At 30.9% G+C, this 23362-nt stretch overlaps 5 protein-coding genes across 6 annotated transcripts; 3 read left to right on the forward strand and 2 right to left on the reverse strand.

Moving 5' to 3' along the window:
- Window positions 1-459: 459 nt before the first annotated feature.
- On the reverse strand, window positions 460-7499 carry LOC124930783 (V-type proton ATPase subunit H). The gene is made up of 12 exons (XM_047471138.1): window positions 7357-7499; window positions 7217-7269; window positions 5995-6120; window positions 5366-5468; window positions 5194-5266; window positions 4182-4247; window positions 3026-3140; window positions 2150-2311; window positions 1894-2019; window positions 1611-1736; window positions 1220-1399; window positions 460-996 (listed from the first exon to the last, which is right to left on the reverse strand). Exons 2-12 carry the CDS (start codon window positions 7250-7252, stop codon window positions 748-750), a joined length of 1362 nt encoding a protein of 453 aa, XP_047327094.1. The 5' UTR covers window positions 7253-7269; window positions 7357-7499; the 3' UTR covers window positions 460-747.
- A 2223-nt stretch (window positions 7500-9722) lies between these two features.
- On the forward strand, window positions 9723-11801 carry LOC124931146 (pentatricopeptide repeat-containing protein At3g02650, mitochondrial). The gene has a single exon (XM_047471542.1). It carries the CDS (start codon window positions 9789-9791, stop codon window positions 11565-11567), a length of 1779 nt encoding a protein of 592 aa, XP_047327498.1. The 5' UTR covers window positions 9723-9788; the 3' UTR covers window positions 11568-11801.
- A 1182-nt stretch (window positions 11802-12983) lies between these two features.
- LOC124930786 (OVARIAN TUMOR DOMAIN-containing deubiquitinating enzyme 1-like) lies at window positions 12984-17112 on the forward strand. The gene is made up of 9 exons (XM_047471141.1): window positions 12984-13120; window positions 13647-13856; window positions 14865-14930; window positions 15051-15134; window positions 15236-15358; window positions 16014-16066; window positions 16164-16213; window positions 16431-16531; window positions 16623-17112. Exons 2-9 carry the CDS (start codon window positions 13692-13694, stop codon window positions 16896-16898), a joined length of 918 nt encoding a protein of 305 aa, XP_047327097.1. The 5' UTR covers window positions 12984-13120; window positions 13647-13691; the 3' UTR covers window positions 16899-17112.
- An 862-nt stretch (window positions 17113-17974) lies between these two features.
- On the forward strand, window positions 17975-19702 carry LOC124931899 (putative ribosome biogenesis protein C8F11.04). Of its 2 annotated transcripts, XM_047472478.1 has the most exons (3): window positions 17975-18429; window positions 18547-19354; window positions 19457-19702. In XM_047472478.1, the coding sequence occupies exons 1-3, from the start codon at window positions 18029-18031 to the stop codon at window positions 19487-19489; spliced, it is 1242 nt and encodes a 413-aa protein (XP_047328434.1). In that variant the 5' UTR covers window positions 17975-18028; the 3' UTR covers window positions 19490-19702. The 2 variants fall into 2 exon arrangements, with proteins under 2 accessions (XP_047328434.1, XP_047328432.1); XM_047472476.1 differs by having other exon boundaries at window positions 18547-19702.
- Window positions 19703-20849: 1147 nt separating this feature from the next.
- Window positions 20850-22790, reverse strand: LOC124932204 (salicylic acid-binding protein 2-like). The gene is made up of 3 exons (XM_047472821.1): window positions 22370-22790; window positions 21520-21720; window positions 20850-21274 (listed from the first exon to the last, which is right to left on the reverse strand). Exons 1-3 carry the CDS (start codon window positions 22748-22750, stop codon window positions 20990-20992), a joined length of 867 nt encoding a protein of 288 aa, XP_047328777.1. The 5' UTR covers window positions 22751-22790; the 3' UTR covers window positions 20850-20989.
- Between the last annotated feature and the right edge of the window lie 572 nt (window positions 22791-23362).

The following is a 23362-nucleotide window of genomic DNA, read 5'->3' on the forward strand; positions in this document are numbered from 1 at the left end:
ATGGAAAAATTATTGATATTATATGTGAAATTAAAAAAAAGAATCACATCAAAGGAAGCTTTTATTAAAATTAAATTTCATTGTTATACAAAGCTTTGAGGGTTAAAAACAAAACATTTAGAAAGTGACACAAAACCATAAATGAAGTTAAGAGGGTGTGTTTGATTTGGATTATAAGTTTGGCGTCTAAAATCATTTAAATTAACAGAAAAAATTATAGTTAAACACATTCTTTCTAAAATCATATACAACATACTTTATAAACTTATCCAATGAGTTAGAAACATAGTATAAAAAAAAAACATAGTATAAAAGAAAAACAAAAAAAACATGGTAACATTGAATCAAATCCTCTTTTTTTTCTCTTTGGAACATGTTTCTTTCCTTTGTGACAGTCATTTAAGAAAAAATGAACTTTTTATTCAAATTTTGAAAAATCAACATTTATAACAGCTAATATCTTCAAATTCATCTTATTGCATACACAACAACATAAAATAAATAATGTTGAGTAATTAAATTATATCCATATCCCATAACCAAAAAGAAATTTTCGCTTTAGAAAGAAAGAAATCGAAAAATGATCTCATGCAAGGAGAGAAACTCCTCAAACAACATTACATAAACAGAAATACACATTACAAAGCAGAACTCACAAGAAAAGGATTGTGTGATGGCTTAGATTTATTGTCAAACTGAACGAATCATTTGGTACTGGTGATCGATAGTCGCGATCCCCATTAAGATTTATGCCTGCAGGAAGCTGGCGTACTTGGCACCAAGGAATAGTCTCTGGATGCAAAGAAGTGCATTTTTGGTAACCTCGGAATTCTCGTGATTCATCAGTTTCATAACCTGATCCTTAGCTTTGAGGTCGGTTACTATAACCCGACCAGCAGGATGGTACTGAATAAACTGAGAAAGGTCATAGCAAGCCACCGACAGGGCCCTTGGATCGTTGGAAGTGCCCAAAATGGTAATCAACACCCTAAGAATCTGCAGGATCATGTCCTCATCATTTTAGTTTTAAACTGACAGTGAACAACACTTTTTTATTTATTTTTGTATCTGGATTCAGATCTAGAAACTTTTGGGAACTAAATTTAGACAGACATAATCAAAATTTTAATTATGTTTCTAGATCTGTATTCAGATACATATTCACCAAAGAGCAATTCCAAATGAAGCCGTTCTTCACATACAAGTAATAGGATAATACCTGGAAATCATTTTCTTCAAAATTATTAATCTTTTCACGCCAGAATATGGGATCTTTGTGCATGGGTGACCAGTCTAGATGGCCAAGTAGAACTTCCTGCTTATACTTGTCGAAAGAGCTCAGTTTCTTGATGTTATCTTTGAGGCCTTCTTCAAGTTGGTTTAAAGCCTCCAACAGGTCCTGTAATACATATACTAAAACTAATCAATAATACAATACTAAAATATATCCTACTGTACATGATATTTACACGCAAAGAACTTTAATATAAAAATACAGAAATTCTCAATTGTGGCATAGCAACAGATATAAGAGCACATGTAATTAATTTGCTCATACTAATAAAAAGATTATGTAATTCCTCAAGGAAATTCTTGATAGAGTTCCTAACCTCATCACTCCATGCCTGTGCTTTTAGATTCTGAACAATCTGAGGCAACCCTAGATCAACCATCTGTGCACCGAAAGTCCCTTTCGGAAGTAAGTTCCGAAGAGTTAAAACCACCACCCTCACAACCTGGCACACATAAAAATTTCATGTGCAAAGAAAAAGGAGAAAACAGAATGCATTTGAGAAGATAAAACATTAAAAAAATGATATAAGAATTGTCAGGAGGGTGAAGAGTCCATTCTGTATCAAACAACTGGCAACAAAGTATTGTATCGTAACTCACCTTCTCCTTTGTTGATCCCTTGACAACATCTATTAGTCGTGGTATGGTTCTTGAAGTAGCCAAATACTCAACAGCAGGCTCGTAAAATGACAAGAGCCAAATGCAAAGGCATGTTTCATAAAGAAGCTGTTTCAAAGTAACGAACGCTTCCAGTTAAGACAAAAACATGATTGTAACAGAAGCAAAAATAAAATTTCAACAATTCCAAGAAAGACTGTACTCAGTAAACACGTTTCACCCAAAAGGACAACATTACCTGAATAGACTGTTGAGTGGATGCAGGAGAGATCAGAGGAATGAGTAACTTCACTCCATCTGCTTGAACAAATGAAGATCTGACTGTTGGTTCTTTCAGCAGTGTTGCCAGAGCATTAATAGATGTTGAGATGCCACGAGTTGGATGGGAAGGGCTCCTCAGCTGCAAATTAGTAGAATTTGAGCAAGTTCAATTTTTTATCCCTAGATCAGTGATGTGCGAAAACAAGAAGCAGCATAGTAGGTTTAAGCAGACATAGATATCAGAAAGGGAAGTTCTTCCTGGTCTTACAGTAAAGACTAGAGTGAAAAGCACACAAAGATTACAACTTCCAGTTCTATTGAAATTCTGTTAATCTTGACCTTACTTTGTACCCCACAAGCCGTGGAAGAAGCTGATGAGATAAGAACACAAGGTGCTTGAATAAAAAGGCAGTAAAAGAGCAGTCATAGATAGTTGACAAGTTCCTGTTGGTAGATTCACAAGGAAACAAAGGTGAACCTTCTTCCAGTTCCTTAATTTAGAGACTGGACGTGAAATTCTATAAATTAAGCCTCCGTAGTACAAGTATATGGAAGTGTGAGAAATAAGCATACAAGCTTTGGGTAAAAGAGAATGATAATAACATGGGCTAAAGTTGTTAGATTGAAAATGATACAAACTATATTAAGTTGATATATTGTGTTCAGAAAGTAGTACCAAGGATATGGTTAAGAATAAAATGCAATATTCTCATATATATTAATTTAATATGCTATCTTATGTTTATCTACCACTACTAGTACTGCTACAAACAGTATGTGAGTCGATTTAAATATTTTTTGAAATGGATGTAGTTGATTTAAACATTGCAAACAGATTTGCAGATTTTCAGACCTGTGCACAAAGCCATTCTACCAGCCCATTCAGAGCATCATCAATGGTCTTCAATTTCCCCTTTGATTTAGATGCTTCTCCATTTACATAGACATCATGGCTTTTAGGCCTAGCACTGAAAACGTCAACAACCATCAACAAAAGAAAAAAGAGCATAACTCACAGGAAAAAGAAAGGGAGCTGCTTTTCCCACCCCCTCCCATATTCCCACCCCCTCCCTCACTCCTCAATCAACTCTAAAATGACTTATTTAACCCTGCCACCTTTATATATTTACATTTCTTATTTTATTTATTTTAGGGCGGCGGTGAAGGCTACTTATTATTAAAAATATTATGTTTGACTAATTATTAATATATAATATTATTTAGATTTATTATTAAAAATATTATATTTGAATAATTATTAATATATAATATTATTAAATAAAATATTATGATTATATTAATTATTAATTATTATTTATAAAAATATTAATAATTATTAATATTATATAATTTTATTTATAAAAATATTAATAATTATTAATATTATGTTTGACTAATTATTAATATATAATATTATTAATTAAAATTAGAAATAATTATTAATATATAATATTATTAATTAAAATTAAAAATATTATGTTTGACTAATTATTAATATATAATATTATTAATTAAAATATTATAATTAGACTAATTATTAATTATTATTTGATAAATAATTTTTGTAAGTATTTTAATATATATATATATAATTAATATAATAAAATATTAATTATTTATATTTTATTAAATTATTATATATTTCAATATTTAATATATTTTAAATAATTATAATATAAAAATAATAATATTTTGTATTTTTAATTAAATAAATAAAGTTAAAAAATATTAAAAATTAATTAATTATATTTAATAAAAACACTCAATAATAAAATAAAATAAATAAAATAAGAAATGTGTAAATATATAAAGGTGGTAGGGATAAATAAGTCATTTTAAAATTAATTAAGGAGTTAAGCGGGGGTGGGAATATGGAAGGGGGTGGGAAAAGCAATTTGCAAAAGAAAATAGAATGTAAGAAAGAGTACACACAAGACGTTTGGGAAACCATGTTTTTTTATTCTAGAGATGCAAAATATCTTGCAAAGATGAATCATGATTATAATTACCTCACTATCACAGAGAGTATCTTACAGCTTTTCTCCTGTATGAACCAGTTGCCATATTGAAGCAATCTGTAAAAGAGCTCTGTAATTGTTAGCAAATTTTCAAATTATGTGAGCAATGACAGTTACATATCCATGAAATAAGTGAAATGGAGATGAGAGCACAAGAGAGACTTTGGGGACTTAAAAAAGAAAATTTATAACTTATATGAAGTTTATGAGAGCACAAGGGAAACAAAAAACGTATTAAGTAAGGTTATAAACATAAATTAAGATTTTTAGCAGGCAGCAAAAAGGACTAATAATGGCGTTGCTTCTTTCTATCCACATTGTGCTGTAATAAAAAGTCTGTGAGATTGTATAACTTGGCATCATATGTATAAAAATCACATTAATCAACATGCAAACATAAAAAATTAAACCCAATATCAGAAAGAACATCCTACCACCAGACTAATTAGAACAAATTATATTTCGGAGGTAATTGCACTAAATATATGTCTTGAAAGTGGAGGGAATATCAGTTCTGTCATCCTAGCTTTCGGCATTTCTAGGATCCTCATTGCAACTAAGACAAAATCAAAAGCTTCCATCATGGATGGACATTCATGATAGCACTTCCTAGGGAACAAAATTAGTTCTTTGTTTTACATGAAATTGTGATATGGCCATATTGGTTCTCAATCCCACTAAAATTGGCAGAACTCACAAAGCACAACGTAAACAGGAAGGTATGTGCAATTTTTGGTATCAATAAGCAGTAACTATTAAACATAAGATAACTGCATAGGACGTATTATAGTATTAAGCAGAAGTCGTGTACATATTTGTGATTAGACAAGTTAATATGATATTGATGTGACAGGAAAGCATATAAAAGTTTATCTTGCAAGAAGGTAAAGGAAATACAGAACATGTAAAATGCCTGTGGAAGTGAAATGATGTTTTTAAGTAACAGATATAAGAAAAAGTAAAATTAAACGGAAGGATTTAATGAACATTGAACTGTACTCACCTCAAGAAAGGCTCGTATATATCTTCACTAGCAAGAGATTTGTCATAAAATAACCTGGCTCTCTTTGGATTTGCTGCCAATTAAAAGCAAATGGAGTACCATCAATAACATTATTCATAACAAGAAAATATTCCTTATTACTATGCTAAGCAGGTATACTTTTGGCAGTTACCTGCAAGTGTTTCATCAATTAAAGCCAGAACATATTCTATTGTATCTTCTTTAGTTATGTCGCGTAAAATGCCAACAAATACTCGAACATAAGCAGGACCATCCTGTAGAAAATTAATTGAGTCAGTCTCATCCGGAGAAACAAAAGTATCAAGGAAAACAACAATTTCCAAGCTACATTAGAATAGACTTTACTAAGTGTAAAATTCAAATTAGTGGTATTTGCTTCAAAACTGGATATATTTCGTGCCATATTAATGGACACCCACAACATAAATACAACTATTCTCATCTCCGACCTTGTCAATGTCATGATTTCTTTAAAAAAACTTTTACTGATGTTACCATGTTTATGTCAGAATTAATGCTCTTTAGCAATAACATTTTGATAACAGCCTAGTTTTCAGATGTTGCAACTTGCACCTAGTTGAGATGAAATTGTTGTAGCAACCAAACACCAATAGTCAAAAGAATATAGAACAAGCAACAGCATAAAGATAATCAGAAAACAACAGAAAGAAGACACGGAACTTGGTGGCACAACAAACATAAAGTGAGTATAAAGAATGACGATAAGAATAGGCCAACTGTTAATATCTGAGCATGAAAAGTAGGATAATATAACATTACATCATCCAGCAGTGCGGCCCTGGAACTTTCAGGTTTGTTATCGTAACGCCTCAATAACTGAAGTCCAGTTCCAGTGATAAGCTTCATTGTCATGTATGTCTCCCATGGGATATCCCTTTTCAGAACCTTGTGTGCACAAAAAGAACACAATGAACCAGATGATGTTAGTCCACCAAAACATGGAATTATGACTGTTTGGTATATTATTCTATGCAATTTATTAAGCTATACAAACTCAACAATTGTTTGATGTTCAAGATAACATACCTTAATAAAAAAAAAAATCAATAGAATAAAACAAAAGCTAAAAATGTGATGAAGTATATAAACTATGTTCTACTGACTGGAACAACAGTTACCTATAGTCACTAAGTGAATGAAACTAGATATGTGTGTCAAATTAAAATATTTACCTATTTGAACAACAAGTGGATCTTTAAGATGTTATGGGTGTTCTCTAAGGCAGTGGTAGAGAAAATGCAACACCAATAAACTATTGATTAAGACCAAATTGCTGTTCTATAACAGTTATGAAGAAGATGAAAAGCATTACGCAGAACATATTTTTTACAAAGTAATTGTATCTGTAACTCTTAACAAAAGATCAGTTCCACAATAACTATAATCCTCGAAAGGTCTTGGAAGCATAACAATGTTTTCATTTTGCATTAAACACTTCTATAGTTGCTTACAAGTAAATGCAATCTTATATGACTCCACAAGCTATAACATTGAGAGAACAAATTGTTCCACTTAGAAGTCAATCAGGAATTCCTGAGGCAGTTTCTGCCCTTGCCAGACATTGTTCCACTTATAATTGTATACGACTCCACATACAGGGTCTTTTAATTCGATGATTCGGAAAAAAAGTGCACAATTCGGCCTATAATCAAGATGTAAGACAAATGGAAGGGCCTGAGTTCCAGTTCCTTCAGACAGTTCCCCCAATCTCTCTCTCTCTCAAATCAATTAAATGAAAAAACAAAATCAAGATTTTAAAGCCAAGCGTACACATATAAACCAGTACATCATCTAAGTATGTGATATCGTTTCAATTTCCGGTTAACATAAATTAATCTTGACTTTCCTAATTGCAAACAAACAAAATAAAAAACTAATTCGAGAAAACAAATCTCCATTACGGCAAAATCAGATCCAATGGTACTGATACGTCATAGAAAGCAGAACAGGATAAAACAAGAAATTAGACAGCTTAATTTACCTGTTCTGTAGTTAACTCAGCTTGATCGATCGGCATTGTGAAGAAATGAGAAGCTGCAAAAGAAAATGAGATCAATAAGTGAAGAGGATTGAGAAAACGAACAGATTGAAAAGCGGAAGAAAGAGAGATTGATCGATAACCTGCGGGGGTTTAGATCGGTTTGTGGAGAAGGAAAGAGCGAGAGAAAGATGATTGATCGTCGTCGAGTGGGTTTTATCCTTCGGACCCCTTCCCTCTTCTTTCAAGTTCCAATCCTGCCTTACAATCATACACGACAGTTTCTTTCCTTTTTTTTATTTTTAATAGTAATTAATTTATAACATTTGTTAAATAATTCCTAATTTATATTTGAACTAAATAAACCTTTATAATTTAATTATTAGTATATCTTATCAATTATTATTTTAAGAGAAAATTTGATTATGCGAGGGAGTGACGGAGGGAAAGGGATACATATTAAAAAATGAATTAAATGAAACCGTCACTGTAAAAGTTATTAGAAATTAGCTTTATCATTTTCGCGCTCTAGATATTATTTACATTGCTTTTTTATTTAAATTCAAAAATATTATTTGATAAGAAAGTTGGTTACTTTTATTAAATTATATCAAATGTATTTGATATTAAATTTTATAAAAAAAATAAGAATAATTAAGTATTTTTATTGATAATTTAATTGATGAATAGTTAAATATATATATATATATATATATATATTTACCAAGAAAATCATGATATTTGAAAAGTATTTGTACCACACTAAAAAAGTAATAAAATAAATATTGGTTATCTACAATTTATTATGTATAAAATGATATTTTTATCTAACTCAAACTAATTTCTTCATACAAATCACAATTAAATTATTTATATTTTTTATTTAACTATTTATATAAATAATTATGATTGTAATAAAATAGGTTGGACTGAAAATATTTAATATTATTATAGTTTTTTTAATCATAGTCTAGTTTAGGATTTAAGGTTTAATTTAGTTTAGGGATAATTAATAGTCATGTTTTTAATAAAAATAAGTAAAATTCATTGGCACTAAAGTACTCTAACGAGTTAATTAGAATTTCTTTTATTTTCATGTTTATAAGTTATAAATTATTTTGACATACGAAAATGACATATCTCAATTTATACCTTTTAAACTTGATAAGAGAAATAACATTTATAAGATAAATCTAAAGATAATGATTAACTGAAAAAATAAAAATTTGTTTTTTTTATAACTAATGAGTCATTCTCTTCTAATTTTTTTTTCAATTTTCTTTCTTTATTCTTCATTTTTCATACATTATCTCCCAATTTATCCTACAGTAAAACCTTGATAAATTAATTTATAATACTTTATAATAAGACTTTAATTTAATTTATTCTAAGATGTATTATTATTGTTCATTTTTTAACACCTTTGAAATGAGATGCCATGATAATACTTTATACAACACTGGTAGATATTACTATATTTTTTAGATTTTTACTTATACAATATTATAATATACATAGAATGTGTTTGGTATGAAGTATAAGAGGATATAGCATTATTGGTATAGTATAAACTATACAAATATTGTTTTAATAGGTATTTTGTTATGATTTTATCATTGGTATAAATTATACCTCTATATAATTTATATCTCATATTTAGTATAAAATTATAATTAGTCTCACTAAATACATACAATACTTTCTTATATCACTTAATTTTTAATTTCTCATTATAATCTTTATTAATATTATATATAACTTATTATTATATAATATATTAAATATATTTATTTAGTTTTAATATTATTATTATATTTAATTATTTTTAATATATATATTTTTAAATAGTTCAATATTTTAATTAAAAAATATTTATATATTTTTAATAATGACAATTTTATTAATTATTAATTTATATATTTACTTATATTATAAAAAATTATTTTATTTTATTATAATTATTAATAATATTTAAATTAAATAAACATAATTTATCGTTTATATTATAATGAATTTTTTATATATTAATTATTAAATAATAGTACAATAATTTATAATAATAAACAATATTATTTATAATATAAATAAATATAAAATAATAATAATAATAATTAAAATTTTAAATTAATATTTATATAACTTATATTACATTCTTATATTATATACCAAACACAAAATTATAAACCATATACAACTTATATCATTTCTTATAATTTATACCAAACATCAATAACCTATATAATTTATACTACTACCCTATATTATTTATATACAACTTATACCTTATATAATTTGTACCACTCGCTACCTAAATTCGCTACCTAAATGTATAAAATATTTCCAAACGAGACCCAATAATCAAACATTATTATACTCCTTGAATGATTGATTGAGATAAATTAGATAGGAAATAAAGCTTAAGGACCTAATTGAATATCTTGTAGACATTAAAGTCAATGTTCATGGGGGCTTGTTAATTGTTAGCAAAAAAGGCGTAGGGTTTCATTTCAGTAGGAGAGTGTGCCTTTCTTCTTCAAACGTCTAGGCTCTGGTGCTTTGCGATCGATCGAGAGAGATGTGGAGATCAATAGTATCAAGAACAGAGTGTTTCAGGCATTCAGGAAGAACGAAGCTGCAAAGAAGGATACCATCCACTCCATACCATGATCAGGTACATCAATTTCAAACCGCTTCATTTATCCAAACCTCATCTCATCTCTCCCATATCCCATACTATCCTAAACTACCTAATCTCTCTATCAATCCGAGATTTTACTCCCCCGCTTCATTCGATCAAAGTAATCTCGACATTGAACCGCACCTGGATTCGCCAGTTTCCGAAACTGGTGAAGTTGATGACGTTCTTGAACAAGACACTGCTTCATTCACTCCGAAACCAGATATTAAAAGTATTGATCTCGAAACAACTAGCTATAACGCAGAGTTGATGGAAAAAATGACTTTTTTAGTTCAGGAAGATCAAATACGTGAGATAGATGCTGTGAAGTTTGAAACTTTATTATCTTTGCTTCAGAGTAGTGAGAATGCAGATTGTTCTTTAGAGGAAAGTCTGAACAACATGGAACTGGATTTACATGAAGAGTTTATTCTGAAAGTGTTGGAAACTCCTTGTATTGAAGGAGGGAAACTGATTCGCTTCTTCAGATGGTCGTTGTCGAAGCAGGATGTTTGTTCAATTCCTCTGATGATGGAGACTCTATGCTGTTATCTGAAGAAGAATGATGCTCATTCTTTGTGGGATTTGGTTAGAGAGATTGGAGAAAAGGAGAAAGGAAACGCGGTGAATACCAATATTCTCAATGGGGTTATCTCCTTGTTCTCGAAATTGGGAAAAGGAAAGGCAGCATTGGATGTGTTGAACAGTTTTGAGAATTTGGGATGTGTTCCGAACGAGGATACATACTATTACACCATTGAAGCACAACTTGGTAAACGTTCTTTTCACAGCTGTGCTTCCTCTATTATTCAGAAGATGTTAAACTCGGGAAAGCTTCCAGATGAGAATAAAACCGGAAAGATTATATCTTATTTGTGCAAAGGTAATCTGGCTAATGATGCTTATCTTGTTTATTTATCGGCAAAGGAGAAGAAAGTGCACCTGCCAAAACCTTCCATCCACTTATTGATTTCCTCGTTATCTCTGAAAGATGACACGGTTCCTTTAGCTCTAGAAATATTGAACGATCTCCCAGTAGATGATCGTAGACGTGCAATCAACACCTTTTCTTCTGTAGTTAGGGGGCTGTGTAGAAGCAATGACATTAATGGTGCTAAAGAATTGGTGTCTAGAATGATCGAAGCAGGCCCACCTCCTGGAAATGCAGTTTTCAACTATATAATCGAATCTCTTTCAAAAGCTGGTGAACTGGAAGATGCGTTGAACATGGTTAAGTTGATGGAAACCAGGGGTTTAAAACCAGATGTCTATGCTTATGGTGTGATTATAAGTGGTTATGTGAAAGGAGGTGAAATGGGGGAAGCTCGTAAGGTTTTGGCTGCAGCCAAGTCAAAACATTCCAAGATAAGTCGAGTGGTTTATCATTCACTCATTAGAGGATACTGCAAGCTGGAGGAATTTGATAAAGCGGTCCAGTTGTTGAATGAGATGAAAGCTAGCAAGGTTCAACCAAATGGGGATGAGTATAGTAAGCTGATAAAGTCACTTTGTTTAAAGGGTTTGGATTGGAGAACTTCGGAGAAGTTGCTGGATGAGATGGAAAGAAAATCTATTCACTTTAATGGAATGACCAAAGGGCTCGTAACTGCTGTGAAAGAGATGATGCAGGAGGAGGAGGAAGTTGGCATAACAGAAGTTGCTGTTCAGGCTGCCTAAGGAAGAGCCGCCCCTCAGAGAGATTCTTCAGTTTTTGTTAGCCCCTTTTGGATTTGATCCTGTTTTGGGTTTAATTTGGTTTATTGATGTTCTTCCATAAGGTATTATCTGTTCTCTTTTAGAAAGGGATGATAACTTCAAGTTTCTATTTTGCATGCTTGATATCCAACTGAACAAAAATGTAATGACACTACTTATAAGATAGAACAAGAATCTATTTTCATAGTTCTATCAGTATTTTTGTATGATTTTTTTGAAAAGATTGAGATATTGGCCTTTGTAGTTCAACTAGGGTTTGTTCAAATGCAGGTTAGATCATTCTTATTATAGTGTAAGATGTAAGAACTTCAATTTTGTGAGCCTGACTGGATTTGAGTTTGGAAGAACAAATATTTAGACATTCGAAAACATTTTCTGAAAATGAAAAACTGTAAATTTTCTTTTGAAAACACTTTTAAGGGTAAGTTTTTCATTTGATTTTTGATATAGGAGAGTCCATCACTTTCTGAATATAGTATAGGTGAGAAAACAATGATAATTTTTCTTAAATTAGTTTTTTTAGTTATTTTTTTATTCAAATTGATATATATAAAATAATATTTTTTTTTATATAAATAGAAAGTATTATTATGGAAAATTTTAATCGTGTTTTAAATAATAAAAAAAAAATATTATGTTGAAAAAATATATAAAAAAAATTTGAAATTACAATTTCAATCTTCCAAATATTAGAATTGAGAATTATAAAATTACCCTATATTGAATTTCAATTTTTAATATTAGAGTGTTTACCAAATATAATAATTAGAATTAAACCCTTCAATACTAATTCCAAAGTTAACAAATAAACGTATCTTAAAAAGTTTTCTAATATTATTTTGTGATAAACAAAATGATTTAAGTATTTTTTATAATAAATTTTATCAACTAAATTACCCCTATTTTTATAATATTTAATATATATATATATATAACAATAATATTTTAAGTATTTATTTCAATATTCTTTTTATTAAATAGATATTAATTTTCTATTAAAAAACCTGTTTATTAAAATAAATTAAACAAGTCCCAAACAAATTAAGTATTTATGAGTCATTTGATTTTTTTATATTTTTATATTATGTTATTTTATGAATATAAATTTAGATGAAATTATATATAAAAATAAAATTTATCTAGATACAAAATCAAAATTCTATAATAATTTATTATTATTATTTTTAAAATTTTATTATATAAATCAACAACTAAAAATAGACCATTTAATTTTTTGTTTTTATTAATATAAAATAAAAAAACATTTAGGAAATTTCAATAATTTTATTCTAATAAACAAATTCAAAAATTTCCAAAATCAAACAAGTTCTAGGGCATAAAGATAAAAGTAGTTTTTTCTTCAAACCAAACAGGTTCAAGCACTACTAATCTCTCCTTCTTCTTCATCATCAGTCAAATTCTTCTTCGTCACCATTTCCTTGCGATTTGAAGTTGTTCCTTTCTCCCGCTCTCTTGTTTTACAGAATTCTCGAAGATCCGATTCTCTGTTTCCGGTGAGAATCTGTGCTTTACTCTCTATATTTCTTTTAACCGATCATCTATATTCAAGGAAGTAATCAATTTAAGCAACAAAGTTCGTAAGCACTTCCAGATTGTTGCTCGTCTTTATTTATGATGTTTACAGATTTCTTCTAGAGAAAATAGTTATGCGATCATGTCTTGTGCTGCTGTTACTTTAGTTTCATTAGGTTATTCTAGAATTTCAAACTTGGATTAACCTGTCTTGAAGATATCATAACAGATTAGATACATTTTTGCAATATCACGCATCTGCTTGATAATTTTTAGTTGTTATGAACGAAGATGTTTGTTGAAAGTGACTGGTGATTTTCCTTTTTCCATTTATGAGCTTACCATGTGGAAGAACTATAATTTCAATGATCCTTTATATGGTTAGAATTTTAACCAGCATTTTAAGCTGTATGTTAACTAGTTTAGTCTGCAGATAAAGCTGAACTATATTTTTTTCACTTTTATTGATTGAAAAACAATCTGCTTCCTTTGTTTTATGGGTTTCAGTGCATACAAAAGTTTCCTCTCCAGTTGACATTTACTCAAGGAGCGATGCAGAATCAGGATGATGCTGTAACTGGAACTGAATTCACGTTGAAGACTGGGCAAGCATCTGAGGTTGAAGATTGGGCGAATTACAGGGATGATGAAGTTATGCAACAGCAATCTGCAATACGTGCTGTAGAAGCGGAGAAAATTCATTTTGTGGGTGACAAGGCAAGTACAGTCTCCCCCCTTCCATTATTGTAGAATTTAACTTTTGTGTGTGACTATGAATTGAGTAATTGACAGTCACTGGTTCTACTTATGTATGATGCATTGTTGACCAAAAGCAATTGAGTGAAAAAAGAAGAAGAGGTGTTGTTTACTTGCCCGTTGTTGAAATTATGATCCTACAAATAGCAGTGACAATATAGTTTAAAAATAGTTGTCTGTTATTGCATTCTATTTTTATTTCTGACAAATGAGACTGGAAAGATTATTTTCTGTTTGTTTTCTTGTCCAATAATCACTTAGAATTTGGTTACCACTTTGTTTCACTATATGAACCATATATAGTTGCCAAACCAGAATCTGTTCATGCTAAAGTTGGATATAGATGAGGTATTTAAAGCATTTTCTCATTCTCAATGTCCAATACACTACTTTTCATGCAAGCCAGTGTGATTGGATGATCTAAAGATAAACTGCGAACCAAGATTATCACAATAAGCTATTAGTTGTCTGCTTAATGATTGAATCTAAAATCCGAATGATTGACATGTGTTTCCATCTTAGTTTGTTTAATTTTGTTCATGCCCAATGGAGATTAATTTGTACCCACTCTTATTTTTGTAAGTCATTATATATTTATATCCCTTTAATGTATTTTTACCCAAATAATCCAACATAATTTGTTTTTCAATAACCTTCAACAAACAAGGTTATCTGGAAATAACCACTTGGTTATTCAAATAACCTTATAGATCAAAAAAATGCCTTATTCACAGAAAGAGAAAAACTTGCATAATTTGGTCCTTATGTCTGAATCAAGAGGCAAATTGTCACTTTATTGCACAATAGCAGCTCTGAAAACTTAAACCATCATAATGCATTCTTGTTCCTTATCTTGAAATGTATATTCTATGCTAATACTGTATTTATTTATGTATCATGATTCATCCTTGACGCATTTCCAATTTTATGTTGGTAATAATGATATCTCCACTTGAATGTTAAATGCAGGAACCACTCTCTTCACTAACAGCTGAATATCAGTCAGGGAGCCCAATTTTAGTAGAGAAAATAAAGGTCTGTAGTTATGGTTGTGTTCTAGTTCCCAATATCCAAGAAATAGTATTGGTTATAGTGTGCTTTTGATGACCTTTCATATTTTATCGTATTAGTATCATTCAAAGATTTTCCCTGCAGGTCCTTGGTGAAAAATTTGATGCTATTAGGCGGATGAGGGGAGATGGAAACTGTTTCTTCCGGGCCTTTATGTTCTCATACTTGGTACAGTTGATACCTTTTCTTACGATCTTTTTAGGTTTTGATGTTGTTGACTGTTGCAAAAAGGAAATGGATAATTCATTGATGTACGACTGTGAAAACAGGAGCATATTTTGGTATCACAAGATCGAGCTGAAGTAGACCGCGTTAAAGCAAAAGTTGAAGAGTGTAGAAACACTCTTCGAGGTTTAGGATATTCAGACTTCACATTTGAAGATTTTTTTGAGGTAATCTATGGCCTATTTGTTATCACATGAACTGGATCATGATTATGAATAACCTAAATTTGTTATGTTTGTCAAAAATCACATCCATATAATGCCAAAACTCACACGATAATCTGCAGATAATCTTTAGACTAAATAAAACAAAAAGTTACACTAAATCTGGATGAAACTATCTTATACCAAACACAAATATTCACTTTCAATTTTAAATTTGTCGATTAGCCTGTGCGATAGATTGTGACAAATACTAGTTTCCAGATTAGGCTTTGTATGTATTCATTTCATCCAGCTTGATTTTTTTCAACTTGATATACTCTGGCTTATAATAATCTTACCAATTTGCATTGTTGAACAAACATGCTGTAAAACAGAAAGGCCTATAGATAGTGGTTGCAAGTAACCATGCTTGCTTTTACCAGAGATATAGGAATCCTTTGTTCAGTTCTCTTGATACTTATCTTCTCAATTTTGTAATCACTCTGCACCCCCTCCACTCTTTCTGATAGCCCTATTGAAATACTACTACTCCCACTTATATGATTTGATATAATACTATCTTATAAATTTGCATTTAAAATTTAGTTGAAGTAGCTATTAAAACTCCAATAACTACTTCCGAATAAACTCATTGACTAATGAGATGTTATAATTTCAGTTATTCTTGGAACAACTGGATGCTGTTCTTCAAGGAAATGAAGCTTCCATCAGGTTTTGATTCTTAGCGTGTTCCTTAATTGTTTAATATTTCCTAGAGGGCACATTGATTGTTCCTTTAGTTGACGTATTTACTAATTTATGGTTTCAGTTCTGATGATCTTGTACAAAGGAGTCGGGATCAGGCAGTATCTGATTATGGTGAGTGTAGTAGCATGGTGAGCCATTTGTATTCAAGGCCTTGTTTGATCTGGGTTATTTAATCTCAAATAACCCATTATCCCATCATTCAGACCATCAACTAAAATACCCTCTATTTCTTTAAAAATAAAATAACCCGAGATCAAACAAGGTGCAAGAAAAAGAGTAAATTTTGAATGATTGAAGTTGCCTAGACTCACAGAGTTTTGTTGGTTAGTTGTGATGTTCTTCAGATTCATAACCTCTGGTGAGATAAGGAAGCGTTCGGAGTTCTTTGAACCCTTTATACTTGGAATGACGAATGGAACTGTGGAACAGGTTTGTTTGTTTGTTAAGGAAATGGTATATGTCAGTCAATAAACAGAAATATAATGTTTGTTTCATTTTGGATATTGTGGTGTTTGTTTAGTTCTGCAAGGTATCTGTGGAGCCAATGGGTGAAGAAAGTGACCATGTCCACATTACAGCCTTATCAGATGCGTTGGGTGTGGCCATTCGTGTTGAGTATCTGGATAGAAGCTCTTGTGAGAATGGTGGTGTAAGCGTAAATCATCACGACTTCATTCCTAGCACCACCAGCAAACCATCATCATCATCATCCTCAGTTGAAGAAGAGAAAGTCGAAGAGCCCTTCATTACCCTCTTGTATCGTCCTGGTCATTACGACGTTCTCTACTCAAAGTGAGGTCAACTGCAGCCTTGAAAGGACCAAGTTAATTTCCATTTCTCCTTTGTTATGTTAAATGGAACCAATTCCTTGATAATTGGATCGATCAATTGTAGCCGCTTCTTCTTCCTTCATTTTACATTGAGACTTTGCATGCTTAGCCTATAAAAATACTTTGACAACTTGTTTCAGATTTGCTTAAAATGGTGAGATCGATCTCTTCTTTACTTATCAAAATTGTTGAATGTTATCTGCAATGAACTTCAGTCTACTTCAGTCTGTTTTGATTTCCACTTATAAGTTATAACATTCTAATAAGAATGTATATTTTTTTAAAAAGTAAAAAAAATAAAGTAGAAGATGCATACATAAAATTTAAGTTAAGATTTATTAACTCGAATTCATACTTGAATAATTTATAAATTTGAGCTTGACTAGACTATTTACATACAAGTTCGATTCGATAAACTTGAATAAAATTAAGTTTTAAAATATTTGTGTAAGAAAAAATATTTATTTTAAATTTTAATATTAAAATAAATAAAAAATGTATATTATATTTATTATCATGTTTAAAAAGTTTGACAAGACGACTTGAATATTATAAACGAGTTGGTTCGAACTTGACTCGAACTTAAACTCAAGTCAGAGCTTTGTTATTTATATTTAAATATTAATAAAAGTAAATAAATATACATATCATCAATATTTTTATTTATTTTTATATACTTAAATTTAAGTCTTTTATAATAATATAAATTTTTATTATATTAAAAATTTATAACTATATAAGAATAATTCTGATAAATCAATCTAACTTTTTACATTAAAATAATAATAATTCTCTTAACTTTATTTTTTAAAATAAATTCAATATAATTATATAAACCCTTACCCTAAATCCAACGGCTGGAATGCTTGTATAAAAAAAACATTGTTAAATAAAAATTGATTAGGTCAAGGTTTATTTAAAATAAAAATAATCCCATTCATATTGGGCCTAGAAACATAAATCCATTCATATTGGGCCTAAGAAGAAGAATGAATATAAAATAAAGAATTTGGATATTGGTCCTTCCTCTTAAGACCATTTGCCCTACTTTCAACTCTCTCCCGCCTCTCTCTCTCTCTTCCTCTCTTGTTGCTCAATGGGTGTTGCAGAGGAGATTCTTGTTCATCAACCTCCGTCTTCCGCCGCCACATCTAGGGTTAAATCTGATATAATACAGAGAGCAGTAACATCCCTTCTTAAATGGAAGAATTCTGAATCAAGGGCTCAAAAGCCCCAGTTGCTGGAAGAAGATGACTTCATTTACCTTGTTCTTACCATGAAGAAAATCCCTCCCAAAGACAGAACAAACGCCTATAAAATCCCGCTTCCTCATTCTCTACGCGACTCCTCCGCCGCCTCTGAGTTCTGTCTCATCATTGACGACCGTGATCGCTCCAAGTCGAGGCTCACCTCTGAAGATGCGAAGAAGAAGGTCAAGGCAGAAGATATTCCTATTAGCAAGGTCTTGAAGGTCTCCAAGCTTAAGACAGATTACAGGCATGTTACCCTCCTTTCTTTTTTCTTTTTTCTTTTTTATCATTAGTAAAGATTGAATTTTTGTCAAGAACTCAAAGTTATTCGTTATTTACATTTTATCATGCTTTATATGTACAGGCCGTTCGAAGCAAAGCGAAAGCTATGCGATTCGTATGACATGTTCTTCGCAGATAGGAGAGTGATTCCGTTACTTCCTAAGATGATAGGGAAGCAATTCTATAGGAAGAAGAAGATACCAGTGCCGATTGATCTAACACATAAGAACTGGAAGGAACAAATAGAAAGGGTTTGCTCTTCAGCACTATTATATATGAGGACTGGGACTTGTTGTGTTTTGAAAGTTGGTAAGTCTTCAATGGAGAAAGAAGAGATTGTGGAGAATGTTCAAGCTGCAATTGATGGGGTGGCTGAGATTGTTCCAAAGAAATGGAAGGGTGTGAGGTCATTTCATTTGAAATTCTCTGAGTCTTTGGCATTGCCCATATATCAGGTTATGCCAGATATGTTGCTGAAGATTGAAGGAGTGAAAAGAGTGGAGGAGGAGGCCTCGATCAAAGAGGGAAGTGTGATTGAGGTTGCTAATGAGGGTGATAAAATTGAGAAATTAAGTGCGCAAAAGGATTCTGATAAGAAGAAGAGCAAGGGTAGGATTCATGATGTTCAATATATGGATACCGAAGAAGATGAAGCTACAGAAGATTTGAGAAAGAATGATGATGAGGAGGAAGAGGTGGAAGAGATGGAGGTGGAGGCATCAGGCAAGAAGAAGAGGAAACATAAGGATGTGAAGATTACTCCAAGCAAGTTGAAAGGCGGAAAAAAAATAAAGAAATTGTCTGATGAGGCAACAAATGTGGTCGAAGAACAATCTGTGGGAAAGGATTCTGCTGCAAAGAAGGCTAAGAAGAAGAGTCCTAATTTGAAGGCTAAGAAATTGTCTGATGAGGCAACAAATGTGGTCGAAGAGCAATCTGTGGGAAAGGATTCTGCTGCAAAGAAGGCTAAGAAGAAGAGTCTTAATTTGAAGGACAAGAAAATCAAGAAAAAGTTATCAAAATGAAGACCCCCATCATCACAGGTTGTTAAATTAGAATGTTTTTCCCAATTGAGTTTTGATATGTTGTTTTGAAATTTTGCTACTTTATGGGTATTAGAAAATGGATGCATTTAGTCAAGTATTGGGGTTTAAATGACCTATTAATTATATTCACACATTTTTCCTTGACCAAACTAAAATGTGCTTGTGAGTTGTATTTTATGGCTCCATATTTGTTACTCTTTTGCATCTCTGGATTATGTTTTGTTGTTTACTCATTTATAGTTTCATCCTTTCATATTATGTTGAAAATGATCTTCAAATCTTAAGATTATTAGTCTTTATCCTTCCTTGCATTTGGAAATCATCAGTCTTAGATGATTCATTGTGGTTTCTATTTTATTATTCGGGCCATTTGGAAACACTATCAAGAGCTGGAGTTTGGATGAGAAATATTCATAAATATCATTGGAAATGCTTCTTTGGTTTCTGATCTTGAACCTCTTCTGTTGGTTTTCATCTCCAGCCATACCACAAAATGTGCTTCTAATGAAACCATGATTTGATGATTATTCATTCCTTTTGAGAACCCACAATCTTCTCAACTGTAGTAGATTTACTAGTCTTACAAGAAGAGTGGCTTGTATAGTAGGTGGTTGACCCAACTCTGATCGATCTTCCTCATAGCACCTCCAATAAGGATCCCTTATGCCCTACTCACAGTATGATTATTTGGAATAAATCTTCTTTTGCTCATGAACCTACATGTTTTACTACTACTAATCGCAATATATATTGTGGCAGGTATGTCAATTTTACAAACCTATCTTTGCATTTTAACACGCCTCACGAGCATGGCATACTATTCTTCAACTCAAATATATTGATCATATTTTGACTAGAGCTGATATGCATAAAGTAAAACTTCTAAATACACCAGCTTCTTCAGGATTTTGTTGTTACGATATGATAGCGAACCACTATGAGATCATCTTCAATATTGAAGTATTGTTATTGTTCTACAATATGACTGCCTCCTTTTCGAATGCAGATTGGGCGAAAATGACAAGTTGTTACTTGTTGAAACACTAAGTAGTTTATCGCATACTAAATCAGTGTTGACCTGGTTATAATCACTACTGGATGAGTTTTATATTTCATTACATCTCCATAGGACTATGATGCAGTAATATTTGAGTTCATAGATCATTACTCATTAACAATACTATTCCAAAGTTTGATTAATGGAAAAACCTTATTATCAAATATTTTTCAATGATTCACTATATTTTATTAGCACTAAAATATATAGTTGCTTGCTTGCAACTACTATTCCACATGATTCACATTTTTAGATTCATATATACTAAATCTCAACACCCCATAATAACTTTTGTATTAAATTACTAAAAAAACAACAACAAACCTTGATAGATAGGCACAATTAACATTCATCACCAACAAAATCCCAAATAAATTACACAATTAAAATATTTTCATTCATTTCAAAATAAGCAGATTCATTTAAGCATACTTATCGGCTATGTCAAATAAACATTTGCATAGATCATCGGGGCTTGACAACATAGCCATGTGATCAACACCTTCCATCTCCTTCACCTCATTGACACCTCCAAAATTCTCGATCATCCACCGTTGGTATTCAATTGGTATCGCTTTATCCTCCTTACAAGCGATATAGACACGCGGCACAAATCCAAACCTTTCTTCCGAAAAATTGTTTGCTTGTTTCAAATCCGTCAAGAATAATGAACTCGGCCTTAATAAGGCTGTCCCTAGTGCAAGATCCTGCATCCCATGTCCCATTAATTAATTCATTTTTATTGAATTGATAGGGAGATGGTTGGGGTACATGACTAATATGATTAAATTGACTAATCTTAAATTAATACCAAAATGATTTCAAGCATTCCTTTTTACAAATCTTGTTAGCTTGTCGTTTTCTTATAGATTTTCAGCATTTCTTTTTTTCGATTCTAGTGAAGATAACAAATCAACGAACATAATTTGAAAACATTATTTAGAAAGATTACCTGAGGAGAGCACAATTGATAAAGCTTGTGGGACATGAAATTGGGGCCAAAGAACATCGACATGTAATCCTCACTAGGACTAGGATTACTGTAGGATTCATACTTGGGGCCGAAGACCATTGACAATTGATTCTCACTAGGACTACTGTAGGATTCAAACTTGGTGTCCTCCCATGATTCTGTCGGAGTTCTCTCGTTGTACTAAATTATAAAATAAATTAAATATGTTATTTTATATTCATTCAATTTTTAATAAAAAAACTAAAATATTTAAAGCATTGATTTGTTTTATTATATTATTATTATTATTATTATTATTATGATTATAATTGTGACAAGATGTGAGTGGTTATTTAATGAAAATGCTATTTTTTAATTTCTTTAGCCATCTTTATTATTTCACACTATTTTAAGATTTTTTTGTAAGGTATTTTATGATGATTATTTTTATCATAATTATAATCACTTTTAGTGATATTGGTCCTATTTAATATAAAAAAACATGATTCAATTAGGATAATTTATTTTATAAAAATACTATATTTATTACAAATTTGGTCAAAAGTGTTAAATTACCTATAAATTAAAAATATTATATATTAAATACTACAAATTAAATATTCTCATCTAATTTAGGTGAAAAAGCTTTTTTTTTTACAAAAGTTTAAATTATTGTTGGGATTGTTTTTCTTTTAACCAAACCACAATCAAAATTTTTCATTAACAAAAATATTTCTTTTTAAAAAAACTCAATTTCACAAAATCACCGCGAATCAAAAAGCAAGGTTTATTTAAATAATTTCTGAACAAATTCTTGATAAATTTTGATTGCAAGAAGGCTTAGTGTTACCTTTTCTAGGACATAAGATGGCCTATGAATAAAGTCGGGCATGAAAGCAGCAAGGAAGACAAGAACAGACACCTTCTCGGGGAACTTTTGAGCAGCCAAAGCTATGTTAAAGCCTCCCAAGCTATGACCGACCAACACTACTTTTTGGTCGGATGGAATCGACCTCATTAAGTTTATCAACGGCTCGCTATAATCCTCGAGTGTTTTCAGCTCCTCAATTCTTCGATTGTCAATGCCCGACGCAGCCATGTCAATGGCCGTCACCTTGTGTCCTGCACCCTCCAACAAAGGCTTGACCTTGTACCAGCACCAGGCTCCATGACAAGCTCCATGGATCAGTATAAAGTGTTGTGAAGAGGATGATGATGATGATGATGCCATAATTCTCTTAATTTCTCTATGTTCTTTGAGGTTTGGAATATGGTAAATGAGAGATGTCAAGTTAGCTTTATATATATTCTTTTGAGTTTATCCAATGTTTATAAAATTTCATTAAATGACAGCTTTAATTTTTGAACAACTAAGAAGATCTCAATCTTTTATCTTTAATAAAAAAAAGAAGAAGTCAATTTTAAAAGAAGACCATAAAAACTCAGCTAAGAAGTCTTCTTATTTCTTTTGCAAAAAAAACGTGTGACTAAAAAATTAGTGGATGGTAGCAAAAGAAAATTTGTACTTTTTTGGTAAAGTAGAAAACCGATCTTTAGTAAAATATGTCCTTTAATAAAATTTATTTTTTGAGTTTTTCGAGTTCGAGCTCGAGTTGTGAACGAGTCGAGTTCAAGTATATATATATATATATATATATATATATATATATATATATATATATATATATATATATATATATTGCAAATTGAGTCTGTGTAATACTCGTTTACACCCCTACTCATATACCTAGGACAACTAGAGAGTTTTATTGATTCATGATAATAGAAAAGAGTATTTGTTCAGATATCTACAACTTCAACAAAATACAAGACACTTTAAGAT

The sequence above is a fragment of the Impatiens glandulifera genome, chromosome 3, assembly GCF_907164915.1.
Source record: "Impatiens glandulifera chromosome 3, dImpGla2.1, whole genome shotgun sequence".
Classification (NCBI taxonomy): domain Eukaryota; kingdom Viridiplantae; phylum Streptophyta; class Magnoliopsida; order Ericales; family Balsaminaceae; genus Impatiens; species Impatiens glandulifera.